This window comes from Epinephelus lanceolatus, chromosome 5, assembly GCF_041903045.1.
Source record: "Epinephelus lanceolatus isolate andai-2023 chromosome 5, ASM4190304v1, whole genome shotgun sequence".
NCBI classification, from domain to species: Eukaryota; Metazoa; Chordata; class Actinopteri; order Perciformes; family Serranidae; genus Epinephelus; species Epinephelus lanceolatus.
The window spans coordinates 9,404,587-9,427,928 of NC_135738.1; the positions used below are offsets into that span (position 1 = coordinate 9,404,587).

General features: G+C 43.5%; 1 protein-coding gene across 1 annotated transcript in view; it reads right to left on the bottom strand.

Moving 5' to 3' along the window:
- Window positions 1-2,502: 2,502 nt before the first annotated feature.
- lamb1a (laminin, beta 1a) overlaps window positions 2,503-23,342 on the bottom strand; it is a 42,003-nt gene continuing 21,163 nt past the window's right edge. The window contains exons 18-33 of the mRNA XM_033635390.2: window positions 21,267-21,410; window positions 20,902-21,133; window positions 20,651-20,814; window positions 17,673-17,897; window positions 16,884-17,101; window positions 16,099-16,195; window positions 10,935-11,304; window positions 8,800-8,984; window positions 8,309-8,550; window positions 7,941-8,150; window positions 7,714-7,858; window positions 4,752-4,959; window positions 4,293-4,434; window positions 4,003-4,179; window positions 3,638-3,797; window positions 2,503-3,410 (exon numbers count right to left, since the gene is read on the bottom strand). Of these exons, the coding sequence (XP_033491281.2) occupies window positions 3,271-3,410; window positions 3,638-3,797; window positions 4,003-4,179; window positions 4,293-4,434; window positions 4,752-4,959; window positions 7,714-7,858; window positions 7,941-8,150; window positions 8,309-8,550; window positions 8,800-8,984; window positions 10,935-11,304; window positions 16,099-16,195; window positions 16,884-17,101; window positions 17,673-17,897; window positions 20,651-20,814; window positions 20,902-21,133; window positions 21,267-21,410 (3,059 nt within the window). The 3' untranslated portion in view covers window positions 2,503-3,270. The remainder of the gene's footprint in view (window positions 3,411-3,637; window positions 3,798-4,002; window positions 4,180-4,292; window positions 4,435-4,751; window positions 4,960-7,713; window positions 7,859-7,940; window positions 8,151-8,308; window positions 8,551-8,799; window positions 8,985-10,934; window positions 11,305-16,098; window positions 16,196-16,883; window positions 17,102-17,672; window positions 17,898-20,650; window positions 20,815-20,901; window positions 21,134-21,266; window positions 21,411-23,342) is intronic.

Below are 23,342 nucleotides of genomic sequence, written 5' to 3' on the forward strand. Positions count from 1 at the left end.
TGACAAACAGGAAGTGACAGCATCCAGTGAGCTTTATAGGTCTGTGGCTGAATCCAAGTGGACTTGAGAACTGATGAAGCGGGATTTACTTGTGTGGCAGACCCTATGCACGTTGCCTACGCCTTTGTGAGTACACTTGTGTGGTGGTGTGAATGTGTCACTCTGCAGTTACACCTCCAAAACACTAGTCAGTGACGAGGTTTCTGTGAAGGGCTGTAAAGTTAAGTTGATTCAAAACACACATTTAACACACATTAAACATGGCTTAATGTCTATAATTTCAAATACAAGTACACAAATTGGCTTCACTATAACTTGCAGCATTCACAGACAAACACTTGTCCTTATCTGGACACATTTTCCCCACCAATACAACATGCTAATGTTTTCAGCACAAGCCTATGGCATTTTACATTGTGTAAATTAGCCTAGCTGTTAGGGGACTTTTCCTCTACTCATATGAAGCCAGGGACAACAGCAACATTTAACAAAGGTAATGTTACAAAATTCAGCCCCATTACAACTCACAGGGTTCACCGACAAAACAACTGTCTTATACTAAACACGTTTTCCAAACAAATATAACATGCTAACGTTGTTAGCACAAGCCTATGGCATTTCACACTGTATAACTTAGCCTAACGATGAGCGATGAGTGATGATTTCTTCTACTCATGTGAAGCCATAAATAAATCCCTAAGTATAAAACCCCAGGATAAATCACAAACAAGACTTAAAATGCTATTTTTTTGGAGGCTTTATTATCTACACAATTTATTGTTTCTTATCTGTCCCTGCAGGTGACAGGATATAAATATCATTTCACAATATCTTCAACTGCATCAATGAAATAAAGTCCTGGATGGCAGTAAACTTCCTTCAACTAAATGAAGCTAAATCTGAAATCATTGTCTTTGGCCCCTCTGACAACATCAACCTAGATATCCAACAGTCTTGGCAACCTGTCCACTCTTATCAAACCTCATGTCAAAAACCTCGGTGTCATTTTTGATTCTGCACTCAAGTTTGATAAACAGGTCAACTCAGTAGTCAAAGCCAGTTTTTTTCCAACTTTGCGCCATCTCAAAACTCAAACCATTCCTCAGTTTCAAGGACCTAGAAAAAGTCATCCATGCTTTCATTTCCACCCGCTTGGACTACTGCAACTCTCTTTACACTGGAATTAATCAGTCATCTCTAAGTAGTACAAAACGCTGCAGCCAGACTTTTGACAGGTACCCGAAAGAGAGACCACATCACCCCTGTCCTAGTCTCTCTCCACTGGCTGCCAGTGCAGCACCGTATTGATTTCTGACTTTTATTCACCTACAAAGCCCTGAATGGAGTGGCCCCCTCCTACATGACAGAACTGTTAAGCCCATACTCCACCTCCAGACCCCTCAGGCCGGCTGACCTGGGGCTTTTAACTGTTCCACACACTAATTTTAAACTCAGGGGTGACCGTGCCTTTGCGGTCGCAGCCCCCAGACTCTGGAACAGCATTCCCCCCTCTGTCAGACTTGCCCCATCCATCGACTCTTTTAAATCAAGGCTAAAAACTTTCCTTTTTACTAAAGCTGAGTCCTCCTGATGTTGCCTTTGTGTTTATTTGTGCCTTTAACTATGTTGGTTGCTGTTTTTGTTCTGTTTATTATTTTACTTCACTTGTATCTCTTTTATTCATTTTTAACTGTACAGCACTTTGGTCGACTTGGGTTGTTTTTAAATGTGCTTTATAAATAAATTTGACTTGACCTGACTTGACTCATTTCTGGATAAGGACCGACCCATGACTGTTGTTTTTCGGACCCTTTTCCAGCCTATCTATTTGGCATTACACTGTGAAACCTATAGGGTAGGCAGCAACACTGCATTTTGATCACTCTCCATAACCTATATTTCTACAACCGAGTTATAACAGGCTACAGCAACTGTACGTAAGTTTTGTTATGAACTGTGGGCAATTAAATCACTGAAGTCTGAACCCCAAGTTGACTCTCTGGAAGTCTGCAGAAAGTTCATTTTAGGTCCTGGTGGGCTGGATTTATTGTGGATTTCGACACCTCTAAGCACTCCCAGACTTCCCCGAGAATGTGCGATTCTGCAAGTGCGGTGAAGTCCAGACATTTGGATAAGCCTGTCTCTGTCTTTGCCATTTTCCATCTGCCCACCAGATTTCCTCGGACTTTCTGTCCTTTTCCTGTCACCTGACTGTCACAGTGTCCTCATCAGTCCTGCAGTTACCTGTATCACACTATAACACAGCCATGAAGACTTATGAGCAGTATGTGTTGGATGCAAGTAAGGTTTCAGACAAATAAAATCACAGTGATCATCATCCATGTCAGTAACAGAATTAGTAACTCCAATCAACTCATAATATCACTCAAAACTCATATTATCATTAGATATTAACTGGTGTAAACAGATAAATTACCTGGTAAATAACAGACATATTAATTGGTATTAAACACTCTGAAATAAATAGCAGTGGACTCAGTGTGATTTTAAGTAGGAGCTTTTATTAAAAATTACTTTGTTCAGTTTTGGCCGCGTAGAAAAGCAAAAAAAAAAAAATACAGGAAATACAAAATGAGGAAGTTAAAAAGTTGCAGTCATATGGTTTAAACATTCACTGTTTCATAACTAAACTTTTAGTTAAACTGGAATCAAACGATTGACAATCCGTAACTTTGACGTTATTACATTCACAAAGACATTCAACTGATTTAAAAACTCAAATTCAAAACTTTTACTGCAGCTAACCTTTGGTGAAGCTTTAAAAAAGTTCTCTTTAACTAAAAAAAATAATGATTATCTCATTTGATGAACCAGCCAGTTAAATTCATCTGTGTCAGTCTGATGAGTTTCAGCTGAATCTGACTTATTTTCCAAACTCATATTTCAATGGATTTAAAGAGTTTTACAACTCTTAAAGGATCAAACTGTTGTTTTTCAATACTCAATAGTCTGTTACCTACTTAATGTCTTGTAATAGTTCCATTATCTTTGTGTGTAAATGCAGCTGATTGCAGGTTTTAAAAACCTAATTAGCTGAAAATTAAATATTCAATATCTTTGTCAGAGTGGTTTCATTAAAAGCAAAACAAAAAACATTTAATCTGTGATTGTTTCAGATCAAAGAGGACGGTGCACTTCGTATGAAGGTCAGAGCACAACGGGTCAGATTTCAGATAAAATTTTTAAGATAAAATATGTGTCATGTGCCTTTAATTCAGCTCACTTTGACTCTGAATCTGTCCTTTGACCTTAGAACACACAGGTGCTGTAGATGGTGACCTTGTGGCTGATCTCCTGAAGCAGCTCCTTCACAGCCGCCTCCAACTCCACCAGCTGCTCCGCCTTCACCTCCAGAGTCCGCTGGTTGTCTTCGTAAGATTTCTCCAGATCTGAAAAACGTTTCCTCATTGTTTAACCTTCACACATGCAACTGTTGAAACGTCTAGTGTTAAGGATTTAGTGACATCTAGTGGTGAGCTTGCAGAACTTAAACCTACACACTGGACCTTTAACTTGCACACAAACACCAGCCTTATGGTGGACTGACTCTTCAACTCAGGGACTCTAGTGTGGAGACAGGAAGTGTGATGTCAGTGTTATGTAACTGTGCTGTCACCTTTGAGCAGCTGCAGTTTGTTGCTGGCCTTCAGCAGCAGATCTTTGGCTTCCTGCTGCAGTGACTCCGCCCTCTTCTTTGCGTCCGCTAGGCCCCCAGCCTTCGTACCAATAAGCTCCTCCACTGTGGAGTACTTATTCTTCAGCTCGGAGTCTAGGTCCTAAACCAACACACACACGCACAACCAGACACGCACAATAACACACACATAGTTATACACAGATATATTGATTAGTTTGAAGCTCCTCATCAACAGATACAGTCTTAAATATAACATAATGTGCAGATGTGTTTGTGTCCTTCATGGACCGACCTGCTGTGTGTATTTAATGTTAACTGATTGACAGTTTGACAGGTGAACTCACTTTCTTGACATCCTCTGCAATCTTTCTGATGGTCGCTGCATCCTCATTGGTTCGTTTGGTGCTCACTGTGATGTTCACACCTTTGTCTCTCAGCAGGGTTACATCCTGCTCGAGACTCTGCAGCCTTTGGGTGGCGTTAGCCAGCTTCAGCTCTGCATCTGCCGTCTCCGAGGTCACCTTAACGCAGCACAGACAGGTGGCCTATTAGTTAGTCAGTGAACCTATCATTGAGTACAGGTTGTGACGTGATGTCAGTGAAGTTAACATTTTAAACATGGCTCAGTACTGACAGACGACAGCAGGTTGTTGGTGTTCCGGATGTCGGCGGTAGCCTGCTGGATGGCGCTGCTGGCGGCGGTCTGAGCTCTCTTAGCTTCTTCCAGAGCTTGTTTCACCTTCTCTGCAGAGTCCTTCACGTTTGATGCCTCCTCACTGACAAACACAGGAAGTCACATTTCATGAGTTTACTACAAGCTGTTAGAGAGGTGAGAACCACATAAGGTTATTGATTGATAGATGGCTATAACAGCGGTACACTGTGGCGGTCCGCTTCTCCAAACTGGGGGCTTGCCTACCACCATCTGCTTTAAGTAATACACTAACTATGGATAAGTACTTCATTCAACCCAATTTCTAAAGATCCACACGATCACTTAAAGTCTTTGAGTTCCATCAGAACTTAGTGACTAAAACAAATCTAACAGGCTCTGCACAGGTAAAACCATCCTGGATGAACAGGTAGGACTCACCTGGTTCGGCGGGCCTGCTCCAGCAGGTTCTCAGCTCTCTGGATGTCGTCGGCGCTCTGCTGCAGGATGGTCTCCACGTTTCCCAGTTCTCCCACCTTCTGTCGGATCTCGTCGGTCAGGTTCTGCAGCTGAGCCGGTGTAGTTGGCATCTGCATGGCCAGAACCTCGTTAGCCACCAGCTCAACGCTCTCCAGGTCTGCAGCGTCCTCTGAAACAACAGGAAGAGGTTTCAGAATCAGGATCAGAATCAGAAATACTTTATTGGTCCCAGAGGGGAAATTGTGATTTGTTACAGTCGCTCTGATGTAAAGAATAGAGAATTATAAGAAGTGAGAATAAGAGTATGAAATATAAGCATGTAAATATAAGACAATAAAGAAAATGAAATAGAACTGAAAATGTGCATTAAAATAAAAATAAAATGTGCAGTATGCTACAGTGTTTAACAGTAGTATTTAAGATATTAAAATATCAAAAAAATATATATATACGTATATATCATCACTGTGCTGAGGCTCTAAGTGTGAAAAATTAACCACAATATATACATTGATAAAATTAAAAAGAATCGTGTCTTCTTGGACACTGTCTCCCACCCACTCCACGATGTGCTGGTCAAACAAAGAAGCACATTCAGTCACAGACTAATTCCCCCAAGATGCACCACAGAGCACCACAGGAAGTCATTCATGCCAATGGCCATAAACCTGCACAGCTCCTCCCTCAGAGTCTCAGCTGCTCTGAGTGAATAGACTGGCATTTGGACATTTTTCACATACTGCATTTATAATTCATAATTATCTGTTGGGTGCAGTAATATTCCCTGGAAATATTCAACTGTACAATATTTCTCACCCCTTGAATCTATATATTTATTCAACATACAGCGCACAATAACTGTACATGTTTCTTATGTTGACTCTTATTCGTATCTTAGACAGCATCCTCCTCTCTGACACTGCCACCAGAGAGTCCAGCTCCACCCCACAACATTACTGGCCTTGAGAATCACTTTAATGAGTCTGTTGTCTGCTACCCTCAACCTGCTGCCCCAGCACACAACGGCAAACAGCACAGCACTGGCCACCACAGGCTTAGAAAACATCCTCAGCATTGTCCTCGGCAGATGTTGAAGGACCTTAGCTTCCTCAGAGAAGAGGCGGCTCTGGCCAATGGTTTGTTTCTCAGCTGTCTGGTCATCAGACTTCTTTAGACACAGCCATTTGAAATCATTTCCCTCCCTTGCTGAGCTGATGGGAAGTGAGGCAGCAGAGCAGCTCACTGATCAACACAGACGGCACTTCTCAGGGTTCTTGAGCTTCTTTTACAAAACATCTGTTTTAGTGCTTTTTGCTCTCACTGCAGCTGCAGTTGATCACTTGATTTCAGCTAAACATTTAGAACAGTGGGTGGAAACATCATGTACTATAAGACATCCTGTGTGACAATATGAATCCTCTGCTAAGTACCACAGGGATCAGTCCTCAGTCCATTACAATTCTCTGTCTACATGCTGTTTTTCAGTTGAATATTCCCAAAGTATCTTTTCAGTATCCAATTTTATGCACATCAGATTTTCTCCTTTAACTCCAATAATGTAGCTGAGCATACAATATGAATTGAGATCAATTAAAAAGTGATCTCAGCTGGAGTGACATTTGGGAAAGCCAGGTTAAGACACCAACTCACAGTCCTGTAGAGAATTCTGTTGATAGGAAGATCATACGATTGTCTGGGACTCAGAAACTGAAATGTACTCAGAGGGGTTATCGGGGACAGGATGGATGCTGGACGCAGTGCAGTAAAAAAAAAAATGCTAACCAGCTTCTTTTATCACATTATTCAACATGGCCAAAAATATATTTTGTTAGGTCACACCGACCTTGACCTTTGACCTTCGACCACAAAATTCCAATAATGTATTCCTCAGTCCAAGTGGATGTTTGTGTCAAATTTAACAAAATTCCCTTAAGGTGTTCCTGAGATACCTTGTTCACGAGAATACGGTGCTCTTGCGATATCACGATCACAAGTATGAGACAGATGAGGTCACATAGACCTTGACCTTTGACCACCAAAATGTAGTCAGTTCATTGTTGAGTCCAAGTGGACATTTGTGCCACATTTGAAGAAATTCTCTCGAGGTGCTCTTGCAATATCACGATCACAAGTATGAGACAGATGAGGTCACATAGACCTTGACCTTTGACCACCAAAATGTAGTCAGTTCATTGTTGTCTCCAAGTGGACATTTGTGCCACATTTGAAGAAATTCCCTTGAGGTGTTCTTGAGATATTGTTTTCCGGCCACAGCTGTCGTTGGCACAGAGGCAAAAAAACTGATGTCAGCGCTCCCATTGTGTAAACCTTGATAAATCTTACGTTTTTGTAGATATGCAGTCATTTGGAAACATGCTATTACATTATGCAAACTGTGTGTGCTCCCTCAAGAGTCAGTGTGACCTGATCCACTCCAGCTGCCTCAGGACCGATCACAAGAGACATACAGCACAAACATCTGCTTTAGTTCCTGGCTGACTCCTGAGTATATTTCTGACCTGCTGACCCCATAGGAGTGCAATGTGACATCCTGTGATGGATATCTGTTAGTAATAAACAGGTCAAGGCTAAAAACCAGAAGAGACCGCCCCCATCAGGATCTTTGATTTTCATTGAAGTCTCAGAGGTGCTTTTGTTACTGACAGGAAGTGTAGAAACATCACAGAACTACAGAGCTGGAATAAACCAGAATGACTCCTCTAGGGTCTCATCTGACTGTCAACACAGGATGAACACCTGGGCCCTATTTCAGAAAGCAAGATTAGTGAGGCTCAGTCAACTCAGAGATCGGGATTAGGCTCAGAGTTTGTTGAGCCTGCTTTCTGAAATAGGGCCCTGAGGTACAGCAAGTCCATGAATCTCAGGAGATGTTGTGTTTGGTGAGTGGTGGTGAGAGACGTACGTGTGAGGAAGTCTCTGATCTGTTTGATGAGACTTCTCAGCTCCTCGTTACTCTGCTGGACTTTCTGTTTGGTTCTGTTGGTCTTCATCAGGACATCCTGAGCGCTCAGCTTCGCCTCGTCCGCCTTCAGTTTGGCCTCCGACACCTGCAGACAAAACACAGCTGAGAACATCCACTGAGGTCCACCTGAACCAGATCCAGCTCAGACCAGAACCTATCAGACTAACCATTTTGGAGAGCTTCTCCACTTCCTCCATGGCACTAATGATTTCCTGTTCAGAGTCTTGGGCCTTTTTCCAGGCGTTGTGGGCAGTCGTCACAACACCGTCACATCCTTCACCTCCACATTTGGTTCGACCCTCAGAGTCCACACAGCCAAGACCTCCACAGGGAGAGGACAAACACGAATCCTGACCTGATGATGGACTGCCACAGGTCTGTAAGAACCAGGACAGACCAGAACATCAAGAGAGATTCTGATTCTGATATAATAATAAAAAATAATATCTAACATATATATAACAAACATAAAACAGAAGTGTCACGTCCCAATAGAAGCTTCAAGCTAAACACTGTTAGAAACACAATCTCCCACCTTGTGGCTGATCTCTGATAGGTCCAGAGTCTGCAGCTCTCCTGCCAGGTCATCCAGTCTCTGAGCATACTCAGTGTGCCTCCTCTGGAACTCCTCTCTGGTTTGGTTCATTTTGTCCTCTGTGAGTTGCCGTAGGGTGCTGGAGTTTTCTACGGGGCTGTCGGGGTCGACGGTGGAGGCGTTTGCTCGAGCTTCAGCCGCCTTAGACTGCAGGAAGTACTTAGTGACACTGTTGGTCGCCCCTGGCAACAGACAGGAAGGACAAATCAGACCAAAGAACCACAGTAAGGAGAACTTCATTTCAATTCTACTGGAGGTCTAAAAGGCGTTAAAAATGTCGACCCAAAACACGCAGTGAAGAAAAACGACTATTCTACCAAAACTCTACTGAACTGATCCAGAGAAATTTTTAAAATCATCCAAGACAGTTCTAAAATCATAAGAACTGAGGAGATATGTTCAAAGTGTTTGGTCCCATGACCACTTCTCACCTCTGATGTCAGAATTCTTGATGAACTCGACCTGATCCAACAGCTCCTGGACCGTCCTCTCCAGTTTCTGAGTGTCCGACATCAAAGAGTCCAGTTTGGTTCCTGCAGCCGCGTCCTCGTCCTCCACCTGGCTCAGCGTCTCTTCGGTGTGGTTCAACATCTGGCTTAGAGCCCCCATCAGGTCACTGAGGGAAACAGGAAGGTCAGAGGTCACAGTGAATACAATCTTAACTCCAAAAAAGTGGAGACACTGTGAAAACGTAAATTAAAACAGAATGCAGTCACTTGCAAATCCTTTTTGACCTACACTCAATTGAAGAGATTTAATATTCAAACTGATAAACTTTATTGTTTTTGTAAATATACCCTCATTCTGAATTCAATGCCTGCAACCCAACAAAAAAAGTTGGGCTAGGAGCGACAAAAGACTGCTCAAAAAACACCTGTTTAAGACGTTCCATAGGTAAACAACAAATTAACTGGTAACAAATGAGTATCAGTAACAGGTATGAAAGGGGCATCCTCGAAAGGCTCAGCTGTTCACAAGCAAGGGTTGTAACTTTGTGAAAAACTGTGTGGGCAAAAAGTCCAACAGTTTGAGAACAACATTTCTAACACAGCTGAAAGGACTTCATGGATTTTACCATCTACAATCCATAATGTCATCAAAAGATTTAGAAAAACTGGAGAAATGTATAAAGGATATTATTACATGGGCTCAAGAACACTTTGGAAAACCATTATCGGTAAGACTCTATCATGCAAAGTGAGAGCCATATATCCACAACATCCAGAAATGACGCTGATTTCTCTGGACCTGTGCTCATCTGAGATGGACTGACACACAGCAGGAAAGGGTGCCTGGTCTGACGAGTCCATATTTCACACTGTTTTTGGAAATCACGGACGTCATGTTCTGCAGGCTGAAAAGAAAAAGGATCATACAGATTGTTGACAGTGCAAAGTTAAAAAACCAGCATATGCGATGGTATGGGGATGTGTTAGCTCCCATCTCTCACATCTGGGAAGGCATCATGAGCACTGAAAGGTACATACAGGTTTTAGAGCAAAATATGCTGCAATCCAGATGACACAATTTCCAGGGATGTCCCTGCTTATTCCAGCAAGACAATGAAGCACATTCTGCAAAAGAGTGCAGGTACTTAACTAACCTGCCTGCAGTCAAGACCTGTCTCCCATTGAAAATGCGTGGTGCATCATGAAGTGCAAATATGACAACAGAGACCCCGAACTGTTGAGCAACTGAAGTCATATATCAAGTAAGAATTTTACTTTCAAAACTTCAACAATTAGTGTCCTCAGTTCCCAAACACGTGCTGAGTGTTATTAGGGATGCTTTCACACCTGCCCTGTTTGGTTCAGTTCAATCGAACTCAAGTTTGTTTGCCCCCTAAGTGCGGTTCATTGGGGCAGGTCTGAACACAGCAATCACACTTGGGTGTGCACCAAAACAACTGGACTGAGACCTTCTTGAAGAGGCATGCATGAGGTTAAACAAGCATGAGCATGTTATAGTGATGATTATCATTATATAATGATTATTAATGTGCACCTCCTCCTGTACTGCCTTAATATGCACATTCAGCACATCCAATGCATCAAAACATTGTTTTCTAGTTGGAGCCGCGCCTCGTTTTCAAACTGTATGGTTTGACTAAAATGAACAATGACAGCAATATAGTCCACGATGAGCAGCGCTAAAATCAACCTGCGTAGTTGTCCCTCCATTGTGACATTAGAAAGTGTATTATCTTGCAAGTGTACTCTTTTTCAACATTTTGTTTACTTCCTGGGATTTTTTTGCATGGAAACTCTAGGTCTGAAAGCACCCTAACAGAAAAGGTGATGTCACACAGTGGTAAACATGCCCCTGTCCCAATTTATTTGGAAAGTGCTGCAGGCATCAAATTCAGAATGAGTGTATATGTATTTACAAACATTTAAACATGAAATATCTTGTCCTTGGACTGTATTCAATCAAACACAGGTCAAAAAAGATGTGCATATCATTGCAATATGTTTTTATTTATATTTCTATACAATGTCCCAACATTTTTGGAGTTGGGTTGTATTAATCTGAGCTGTTTTAATCTCCAGATTAAATATAATCTCACCTGGCCTGCTGCAGCAGCTCCTGGATCTCCGACAGCGGCTGTGAAGCTGGGTTCTGGTTCAGGATGATTCTGATGTTGGCGACGCTCTTTTCCATGCTGTCAATAGATTTCCTGTACGGTCCACTGACTCCATTGGCTTTGATGGCGTTGACCTTGTTGACAAGGCGGTGTGTCTGATTGGTCAGCTGACCAATGACCTCATCCCACTCAGCGAAGCACTGGTGGCAGCGTTGGCAGTCAGGGAAGGTACCGGAGAACCCACGGGCACAGGTGTCGCAGCGTGGCCCAGAAACGCCTTCCACACAGACGCAGTGACCGTTGGCTTTGTTACACTGCTGCTCTGAGATCCCTTGAGGGTCGCAGTCGCATGCTGAAACGGAAACACAGCGAGAGTTAGAGGTGTGCTCAAGCTACACTGAGGGCTCTTCAGGAGCTGTTGATACCCTGACAGATGGAGAACCTGACCATGAATGACAGATACCCCTAGCCTGACAGACAGGTACCCTGATAGACGCAAACCCTGACCCTGACATACAGATACCCCAACCCTCATAGACAGATACCCTGATGGACGGAAACCCTGACAGATAGAAACTCTGACAGACCGATACCCAAACTGTACCCTGACAGACAGAAACCCTGACAGACCAATATCCTAACCCTGACAGACAGAAACTCTGACAGACAGACAGAAACCCTGAAAGACCGATACCCTAACCCTGACAGACAGAAACTCTGACAGACAGAAACCCTGACAGACAGATACCCTGACAGACAGAAACCCTGACCCTGACAGACAGAAACTCTGACAGACAGAAACCCTGACAGACAGAAACCCTGACCCTGACAGACAGAAACCCTGACAGACAGATACCCTGACCCTGACAGACAGAAACCCTGACAGACAGATACCCTGACCCTGACAGACAGATACCCTGACCCTGACAGACAGAAACTCTGACAGACAGAAACCCTGACCCTGACAGACAGAAACCCTGACCCTGACAGACAGATACCCTGACCCTGACAGACAGAAACCCTGACCCTGACAGACAGATACCCTGACAGACAGATACCCTGACCCTGACAGACAGAAACTCTGACAGACAGAAACGCTGACCCTGACAGACAGATACCCTGACAGACAGAAACCCTGACCCTGACAGACAGATACCCTGACCCTGACAGACAGAAACCCTGACCCTGACAGACAGAAACTCTGACAGACAGAAACCCTGACCCTGACAGACAGAAACCCTGACCCTGACAGACAGATACCCTGACCCTGAAAGATACCCTGACCCTGACAGATACCCGGGCCCTGACAGACAGAAACTTTGACAGAAAGAAACCCTGACAGACCAAAACCCTGATGGACAGATACCCTGACACTGACAGACAGAAACCCTGACAGACAGATACCCTGACCCTGACAGACAGAAACCCTGACCCTGACAGACAGAAACCCTGACCCTGACAGACAGAAACTCTGACAGACAGAAACCCTGACAGACAGATACCCTGACCCTGACAGACAGAAACCCTGACAGACAGATACCCTGACCCTGACAGACAGATACCCTGACCCTGACAGACAGAAACCCTGACAGATACCCTGACCCTGACAGACAGAAACTCTGACAGACAGAAACCCTGACCCTGACAGACAGATACCCTAACCCTGACAGAAACCCTGACCCTGACAGACAGAAACCCTGACAGACAGATACCCTGACCCTGACAGACAGAAACTCTGACAGACAGAAACCCTGACCCTGACAGACAGATACCCTGACAGACAGAAACCCTGACCCTGACAGACAGATACCCTGACAGACAGACAGAAACCCTGACCCTGACAGACAGAAACTCTGACAGACAGAAACCCTGACCCTGACAGACAGAAACCCTGACCCTGACAGACAGAAACCCTGAACCTGACAGACAGAAACCCTGACCCTGACAGATACCCGGGCCCTGACAGACAGAAACTTTGACAGAAAGAAACCCTGACAGACCAAAACCCTGATGGACAGATACCCTGACACTGACAGACTGAAACCCCAACGGACAGATAATGTTTCAGTCAGACTCTGTTGGTTTCGTTCTGGTGTTAAACTAGATGATCTTACAACATCACATTTTAAATCATCCACTGATCATCATGTCATGTCATGTCATGTCAGGTGGTTGCCATAGTGTAGTGTAAAAGTTCGGGTCCAATAAATCAAGTAACAAGGTTAAGATACATAAGTTGATTAAGAGACAAAAAAGATCCTATAATCACGTTTCATGTACAAGGCATTATAAAGCTCCTTGATCTGCATCTGAATATGATAAAACATTGTTGTATATGTCAAAATATTCATAGCACCAGACTATGTAATCATGTTGCATGCACCTACTGAAAGAACACATCTATAACACACTATGTTTTGTTTAATGATGAAACACATACTCAAATGTTGTAATACACACACATTCACATATTGTGTTCTAAAGGTTCACTTTGTATTGTATAAGAATGGGAGCACTGAGGACTGTATAAAAAGTCCCCAAAATTCACATGTTTTTTAAAAATAGAGTGAAAGCGAAACCAGACCTAAGGGTAGAAGATTTGGGAAATTCCAGGCTGCATTACACCATTAAAAACGGGCCCAATTAGAATTGGACACAAAGGAAAGTTTTCCACCAATAGAATTGGACTTGAGTGGGAAGGATTAGCAAAAAGAGGTGGAGACTCATTTGAATCTCCACCAGCATATAAGCCAGGGCTCAGAGAGCAGGTTTTCAGTCACACTCCGGAGTCTGACTCGCTAAGTTGTATGTGTTAAAGCCTGTTGACACATCAAACTTGATTGCATCGGACTTTGCCTGTTTCCAGTGTTTCTTTAAGTATTTACCAGCTGAGCCTAAGATATCAAAATCGACATCTGAGGACAACTGACAAGAGACAAGAGGTTCAAGGTCGGGAGCCTACAGGCCCACTTCCAGGCGCCGACTTTTGACACTTCAATAGCAATGCTTTACATGATTTTTTTCCCAGCTCAGTCAAAGAATCAAATAGTTAAAGCAGCAGTGTCAGTTCATCAATACTGTAGTGGAATAGTTATGACACATAACTGAACGTCATGAGTTAGTCATGTAACAGATAAAGTTAAAGCGAACATAAAGTTTCTCCAGTGAAACTAATAAAAACCTCAAATGATTGTTTCCTCTGTGTTTTGTTTTAACCAATCAGAGATGAGTCTGAACAAACTGCTGTGTTGTTTTTAACATTCAAATGTTCAGCCTGAGGGAAATCCTGAAAACAGACGACATGAGAACAGTAAAGGACACCAGCGGCCTCTAGTGGACACAGCCTGTCAGCTGACAGAAAGTGAAGAACAGAGGGAACGCTGTGGTGATTGTGGGTGTCTTCATTTATTTGATTTGGGGTTTGTTTGTTTTTTAGATTAGTAGTTTCTGTTAGTGTCTCTTTGTTCAGTCAAAACAAACTCTGCAGACTGAACTATCCGAGCAGGAATCACAATCATAGTGATGAAAGTTTCTACCTCTGTTATTTCGTCATCTGATAAAAATGTTGAAATGTCTTCCGGAGGTCAACCTTTCATTTACTGTAAAAACAATTTACAGGAAGAGTCAGAAAAATACTGTTTAACTTCCTACTCGTGAAAACATCTCCTGAGGGGAGACGTGTGTGTGTCTATGTGTGTGTCTATGTGTTTTCAACATCTGGTTTGTATCAAACATCTGAAGCTCCCTCATGCTGCAGGAACAACAAACCTGAACCAGACTGAGATTTCTCTCTGATTCACTGGGGCAAACAAACAGACAGACAGAAAGAAAGACAGACTCAGAGAGACAGACAGACAGACTCATAGAGAGAGAGACAGACAGACAGTGTTGGTCATGGACCCCCTCTCTCCCTCTTCTCTCTCAGCAGGTCCAGTTTCTGACCTTCCGCTTTGCGTCTCACTAACAAAGCCCCTTTGTGGATTTTGGAGGGATATTTGGATGCTAAGACAGATCTCTGGTCTTGTGTCCATGGCAACAGGGCCCCGGGGCCTCTGGTAACATCTGGATTTAATATAAGTCACAGCAGAGGATGCTAGGAGGAAGAATGTTCCCACGATGCAGTGGAGCAGTGGCTGAGTCAATGAGATCTGAACTGTGACTCAGCAGTTTCTCCTTCACGTACACATAGGTAGATCTGACACTGTCACTGTCATGTTTTACTCAAGCTGCCCTGTTTGGTTCGGTTCAATCTAACTCAGCAATCGCACTCGGGTGTGCACCAAAACAACCAGACCAAAACCTTCTTGAAGAGGTGAACGAACTCTGGTGCGGTTTGTGGTGAGAATGTGTTCTGACCTGGATGTGAAGCAACTGCAGTCACATGACACATTGTTTGGGTTAAACATGAGCATGTTACAGTCCTGGAGGATTATTAATGTGCACCTCCTCCTGTACTGCCTTAATATGCACATTCAGCACATCCAATACATCAAAACATTGTTTTCTAGTTGGAGCCGCGCCTCATTTTCAAACTGTATGGTTTGACTAAAATGAACAATGACAGCAATATAGTCCATGATGAGCAGCGCTAAAATCAACCTGCGTAGTTGTCCCTCCATTGTGACATTAGAAAGTGTCACATTTATCTTGCAAGTATACTCTTCTTCACCGTTTTGTTTACTTCCTGGATTTTCCCCACTCGTTGGTCCGCTTGTAAATGCTGCCGTGAGAACACAAACCAACTCTAGGCAATTATACAACTTTGTAACAAAATTAGTCCCTGATTCGGACCAAAGCAAGACAACTCTAGGTCTGAAAGCACTGGCTAATGTCCCGTCACTGGAAGTGGAATGGATATAACAAGACTCTGGTTGACCCAACAATTGTTGCACTCAGAGCTCCGCAGACACCCGGCGCCATCAGGGCATCCTGGATCGGAATACTGCACGCCGCAACAGAGTGCAGGACCCAAACGTGGTCAAAGCTGATGGAAAATGTTTCCCTGATGTTGACTTTTAAATGTTTAGATGTCAGGGAACATGTCTCCTGAATCCAATCTAAAAAATCCACTCTTCGCTTTTCATTTGTTCCCTATGTAGATGTTGCACAGTGGCAATAAATGAAGCTGAATAAAGAGTAAACATACCGTGACATTTGACCTCTGGGTCTCCCCAGAACAGCTCTTTACACTCGCTGCATGTCCTTCCTCCGAAGCCCGGCTGACAGGAACAATGACCGCTGATCTGTGGACCAAACACAGTCTTTACAATCATCATCTAAATATTGAACCAGGAGCTGATGGAGGTCGGAGGGCGGTGGTTCCCAACTGGTGAGTCTTGGTTCAAAAGTGTGTCACGGGTCCATTCTGAATGGACCCCAAGTGACTTGCAAACAGGTCAGGTTTGTAAAAAAACATTCATTATTATTAAGAGAAATCTGGACCCTTTGGCTGGACCAGGTGAGAACCACTGATTTAGGGAATTTGGTGGCATCTAGCTGTGAATTACAGATTGCCACCAGCTGAAACTTCCCCTGGCTAGAATTCCTTCAGTGTCCATTGTTCAGGAGGTTTTTATCGAGAGCCGAATTATCCGTAGAAGTTTCTTCCTCTCATCTCAGAGACGGGCAGCTATTGTGTGTGCTGCAGTTGAGCGTCATTACTACAGGGGCCAACACGAAAACGTGAATGGTCCTATGTGTGTTCATCAGTTCTGAGCTACTGCAGTAACATAACAGTGCTACCTGGCGATCTCCATAAAGGACGACCCACTCCCTATGTAGAAGTAAATGGCTCATTCAAAGGTAATGAGAACACAATTATTCTTATTTTCTGGTAATTATTGGACCTTTATTATTTTTTATCTATGATTTAATGAATGTTTGGAATCTGACATTGTTTACTTTTGTATCACATGACAGCCTGCCCCTCACCTCGTTGCAGGACGTCCCGTAAGAGTGCTTGGGGTTGCAGTCGCAGGTCTGACAGCCGTGGCCGCTCGCCATGTTCCAGGTGTCGGGTGCGCAGCGGTCGCAGTGTTGACCAATCACGTTGGGCAGGCACTGACACTGACCGCTGCTGCGGTCGCAGTGACAGTCGCCGGATGACGGACAGCTAGAGTTTTCGCTGCCCAGCTTGTTACAAACACATTCTGTGGACGAGAACGAGACTTCATCAGGATGTATCGAGACTTTACTCAGGAGATTTGTCTAAATTCTATGTAAGACTTCATTAAGTTTTTATTAAGATCAAGGTCTCTCTTATAAATCAAGGGTTGTCAGCACTCCAGGTCAGATAATGTGTGAATGGTGCTTGAAGATTTTCATGCATTTATTTTCATTTTTTTCTCTACTTATTCAGAAAGGTCCTAGTGAGACACAAAATCTCTTCTGCCAGGGAGTCCTGGTCAAGATGGGCAGCAAAAAACAGATCAGGACACAAGACACACAGGAATCGGGCTAAAAAGAATCATGGAAAATAACGGCGCTTGCTAAAAGCCATAATATTGATCTGTAAAGAAGGATTTCTAAAGAGTTAAGTTTCTGGGTTTCGTATTTCTGGCAGCTCACTCAGAGTGAAAGTTAAAGGCTGTTCTGGATGCTGTCAGTCGGTTTATTGCAAATTTCAGTCAGATTTTATTAAGATGATGTAAAAAGCTTTGTCAAGACTTTGTCCTGTGGCAGAATGTTGCCATGATAACCCAATAAACCCAGTGTACTCACTCCTACAGTCCTGCTGCAATGCGTTGCCGTAGTAACCCAGCTTGCAGAGCTGGCAGGAGGCGCCCTCGCTGTGGTAAAGGCAGCGCAGACACTCGCCGGTTCTGGCATCGCAGGAGTCCGGGTCCAACATGTCGATGTTGTTGTTGCACTGACAGGGCTGACACTGCCCTCCTGGCTCTCCGGGGTTTCCATAGTAACCAGGTGAGCACTCATCACAGCGAGCACCTGCAGAGAGAAGGAGAAGAGTTTATAGATCTCGAACATGTCTGACGAAGAGTTTAATCTACAAAATGTCACCATGTTTTTTGTTTTTTTTTTCCGTTAGAAGTAATATTCAGTTGTTATTTCTAGTTTGATCAGCGTGTTGAATGTTTACAGGACATGGCTTCACTTTTTACAGTATTTTTATTACACCGGTGAATATCTGTGGTTCATTCATCAGTTAGCTTAGAGCAGGCTGACACTTCAACTACTTTCACTCTTCAGTTGACTTTCCACTGACACTTCAAGTGTTTACACAGAGATGGTGCTGTAGAGCCGCTACGAAGTCCCTTCTTCATGCCGCTTCTGCATTTTCACACAGAACCAAATGACGACAGCATCATTCCACTCATGTGTGATTTTAAAACAGCTTGCCGGCATCACCGAATCAAAAGAAGCGTGACATGTAGCATATGTGTTGGCAGTGCTTTATTAACAGTAACAATGGCATAGCATGGCAATAACAATCATTTACTGTCCCTGTCATATGCTGGCTGATCTCATCCTCTGCTCAGAGGGTAATTATACATGTATACCCATGTATATAATGACGAAAACTCTGTCTGTGGGTGTCTCTGTTCCACGTTTCTCTCCTCACTGACTTGGTCAATCCATGTGAAATTTGGCACAGTGGTAGAGGGTCATGGGAGGATGCCAATGAAGCAATATTACATCAATTGGCCAAAGGGGGGCGCTATAGCAACCGACTGAAATTGCAAACTTTGAATGGGCATATCTCATGCCCCGTATGTTGTAGAGACATGAAACTTTGCACAGAGATGCCTCTCCTCATGAGGAACACATCTGCCTCAAGAACCCATAACTTCCAGTTATATAGATTTTCCGCCATTTTGAATTTTTTGAAAAACACTTAAAATCGATCTCTTCCTAGGAAGTTTGAGCGATCTGCATGAAACTGGGTGAACATAATCTAGGGACCAATATCTAAAGTTCCCTCTTGGCAAAAGTTGGAAAACTTACTAAAACTGAACTTCTATAAGGCAATGAATATTGCAGAGGGCGTGGCTCATCACATAAAGGTGTATAACATCTCAAGGGTTTCACCCATCACCACGCAACTTTGTAGGCATATGACCACACATAATCTGAGGGGACCCCTCCATTATTGACCCCATCAAACAAAATGGGGGCGCTAGAGAGCTAATTTCTTATCTAGGCCTAACCCCCATATGGATTTTTACTAAACTTGGTAGATATGTAGAACAGGACGCCTCAAGGTGACTGGAGAAATTTAACTCTAATTGGCAACTGGGTGGCGCTATAACAACAGAAAAATGCTTAAAAATGGCTAAAATGCGACCGATCGCTGTGGCTCCCCCTGTGGACCAATGTTGTTGTTTTTTCTTCTAATTTTTGGTATGACTAAGTCATGGTGTGGTATTCTGTACATAATCACGGAAACTGTCAGTAGGTCATCCTATCAGTCAGTCATTCTGTCTGTCCCACATTTTTCTACTCACTGACATGGTCAGTCGATGTGAAACTGCACATAGGCATTGAGGATTGGCATAGGTAGAAGGTGACAAAGCTACCAATGGGTATGGCCCAGTTTAATTTAAAAAAAGAGGCAGTGCGACGTGTCTCTCTGTGTAATCAGGGCCTTACACTTCAACTGACACTTTAGCTTTGCACTTTGCTTTCAGAGTTTACATACAAACTGGGAATTTAACTGCTCACATGTTTTCAGTGATTACACTTCAACTACTTTCATCTCTTACACCACTTCCTAACACACAGTGAGCAAGAAAACTCTGGCAGATGGAGAGCGAAAAATTCTGGTGCACTAAGAGCATTCAGGGTGCCCACTGAGCCCTGAGCAAGCTGAAGCAATGGGCTGCTTTTGCTCTGAAAATAGGCTGATGGTGCATAAAGCTTTGTCAAAAAAGAGCCAGGGCGACCGCTTATTCAAGCAACACGTCACGCACAGACAAGTTAGGGCATCTTCACATGGAAAAACCAAGGTGACTAACTTTCAGCTGCTCTTACCTCTTACAAAGAACATTTGACCTGATTTCAGCTACTTTCAGTTCACTTTAGAGACTTCAAACTTGCTTCAACTTCACACTTCAGCTGCTTTTGGTGGTTCAACTCTTACACCCATATGACATCTCACACACAGTTAACCTGTTCAGTGTTGTCATGCTGCAGTTTTATAGAGGTATGTAAAGTAATAATTCAGTGAAACATTTTACAGACTGTTGCAGGTTTGAAGTGGAAACAAAAGGAGAAAGTTTGTGATCCATGCGTCTGTCAGCAGCTGATTTCAGCCCGAGCATCTCATTTCCTGCTCTAATAACAGACTCTCATCACATTCCTCCTCTCAGCCTCTGTTTACATCACACTAAATCACAAAGCTTCTCTTTAAATTAAAACCATGTTTGTCCCTGCGAGGCAGCTGCCGTTTGACTGGTGAAAACAAAGAAAAGATACTGTGTTTATTTCAGAAAACTTCCTGCTGAGAACCAGAACCTCCGGCTGAATTCACTTTAAAACTGTAATTATTCTGTTTTATTGTCACATCTGTTTTTCCCCATATCTGCTAAAAACTGAAAAACTGCTTTTCCAGGAAATAAAAATGATGAAAAGCGTTAGTATGTTTTAAATTTATCAGCTTGCCACTTGTGTTTGTTTTTACTTCTGTATCCAGCTCAGTGTTCATTAAGTTTTTATATCATCAGTGTTAATTAATTTTTTACCCTTGTATCCAGTGTTGCAGACACAGATAGCCTGTTGGGAGTCGTCACCACGGTAACAACTTCCTGCGAACTGCCGCAGGCTGCCGGGGCCATCAGGACACATGCAAGGACGACAGTGGTCACCTGACCCCAGCGTTGGGTCACCATAGTAACCATCCAGACACCTAAACAAAAGGCGAGAAAGAGGTGATGAATACAAGTCCTAGAATATGTGTGTATTCTGTGTGTATGACATCACAGGTGTAACTCACCTGTCACAGGTGTGTCCAGTGGTGTGGTCCCTGCAGCTGATGCAGCGTCCAGTGTTGGGGTCGCACTCGTCAGTGTGTCCGTTGCAGGAGCAGGGTCGGCAGGTGGGGAAGCCCCAGTGACCGGGCAGACAGCGATCACACTGCCGGCTGTACGCTCCCGAAACACAAACACACTGACCAGTCAGCTGATTGCAGAATGAACTCTGTGAACCCTGAAGGTCACATGCACACGCTGCAAAAACAAAAATACAGCTTGTTTATATTGTATGTTCATGACTGAATGGTATCATCATCGGACCAATATAGTACATTGCTGATCATTATCAGTGTGTATTGATAATAAATGACATGATCGTGGTTCTGACCTTTGCAGCCGTTGGGTCCAAACTGGTATGTGGCCGGTGCACATCTGTCACAGTTCCTGCCGACAACATTGGGGCGACACTGACACTGACCCCCATTGGGATCACACACAGTGCTGAGGGAGCCCTGAGGGTCACACTGGCATTCTGGGAAATGAAGTCCAACACAGGAGACACATTAAACAACCAACAAGCTCCAACAGATGACAATGTTTCCTCCATATATCCTGTCTGAGAGAGGGATGCTGACAGATTTATGAGCAAGACTGTCTGAAGATGTTTGAGGAATGTGAAGAAGAAGAAACCAGTTGAGTCTTGCTCAGAAGGTCGAGGATCAACATGACAGTGACACTGATGAGTGACATCACTGAGATTAACAAGAATACCAGGAGAGAAAGAGTGGGTCGGCAAGTTTGGATGTAAAAATCACAGAGTCTTAGCGCACTGAAGGAAACAGAAAGATATTTACAAAGCCAGAATGACAGACAAGAAAAATAAACAGGCTTTAAGTCTGAATTTAAAATCTCAGAGGTGTTTGTGTCTCTGATCAGGTGGTAAATTATTCCACAGTAGTCGAGCTTGGTTAAAAAATGCTCTGCCACATGTAGATTGATTATTAATGTTTGGAAAAATTATTATTTTAATTATTATTCTGTACACATGACATCTGCTTCCTGTCTAGCCATCCTCCTCTTCCTGAGCTTTCTTTGTTTGAAGCGAGGGTCTGAGGACAAAGGATGTCATATGCTGTACAGATTATAAAGCAAATATGGGATATTGGGCTATAAAAATACAACTGACTTAATTTATACCTACATAGCTGTTATAAAATTAAGATTATTAATGCAAAATATGTTTTTTTATAAACTAAGATTGTAGCAGAGTACTTCGACGCTGTGTTATTACCACTTTTACTTTGGCAAAAACTAGAAAAGCTCAACTTTAAGCCAGTCAGTCGATCAAAGTTGCGCTCAGACCCGCATCATTCATCAAACAAAACTCACAGGTTTATTTGAAGCTATTTAGACGGTCATGAACAAATAATCTGAAAGGTTCAATCTGAATCCACTAATCTAAATCTGTGTGTGTGAATCAGAGCAAGATTTGACAGAAAAAGACCAGAGCTGGTTTTATTAATCCCTGAGGGGAATTCTTCCTTCTGTTCTCATTCCACAGGAGGTCAAAGGTCAGAGTTGAAAAGCAGAGTAGAGACATTCATCAGAACATTTTCATCTTCTTCTACTGAACCTCTACCTGCTCAGGTACTCTGTACTCTACCTGCTCACGTACGCTGTACTCTACCTGCTCAGGTACTCTGTACTCTACCTGCTCAGGTACTCTGTACTCTACCTGCTCACGTACGCTGTACTCTACCTGCTCAGGTACTCTGTACTCTACCTGCTCAGGTACGCTGTACTCTACCTGCTCAGGTACTCTGTACTCTACCTGCTCACGTACGCTGTACTCTACCTGCTCAGGTACGCTGTACTCTACCTGCTCAGGTACCCTGTACTCTACCTGCTCAGGTACACTGTACTCTACCTGCTCAGGTACGCTGTACTCTACCTGCTCAGGTACCATGTACTCTACCTGCTCAGGTACACTGTACTCTACCTGCTCAGGTACACTGTACTCTACCTGCTCAGGTACTCTGTACTCTACCTGCTCAGGTACCCTGTACTCTACCTGCTCAGGTACGCTGTACTCTACCTGCTCAGGTACTCTGTACTCTACCTGCTCAGGTACGCTGTACTCTACCTGCTCAGGTACTCTGTACTCTACCTGCTCAGGTACCCTGTACTCTACCTGCTCAGGTACTCTGTACTCTACCTGCTCAGGTACCCTGTACTCTACCTGCTCAGGTACCCTGTACTCTACCTGCTCAGGTACTCTGTACTCTACCTGCTCAGGTACACTGTACTCTACCTGCTCAGGTACCCTGTACTCTACCTGCTCAGGTACACTGTACTCTACCTGCTCAGGTACGCTGTACTCTACCTGCTCAGGTACACTGTACTCTACCTGCTCAGGTACACTGTACTCTACCTGCTCAGGTACCCTGTACTCTACCTGCTCAGG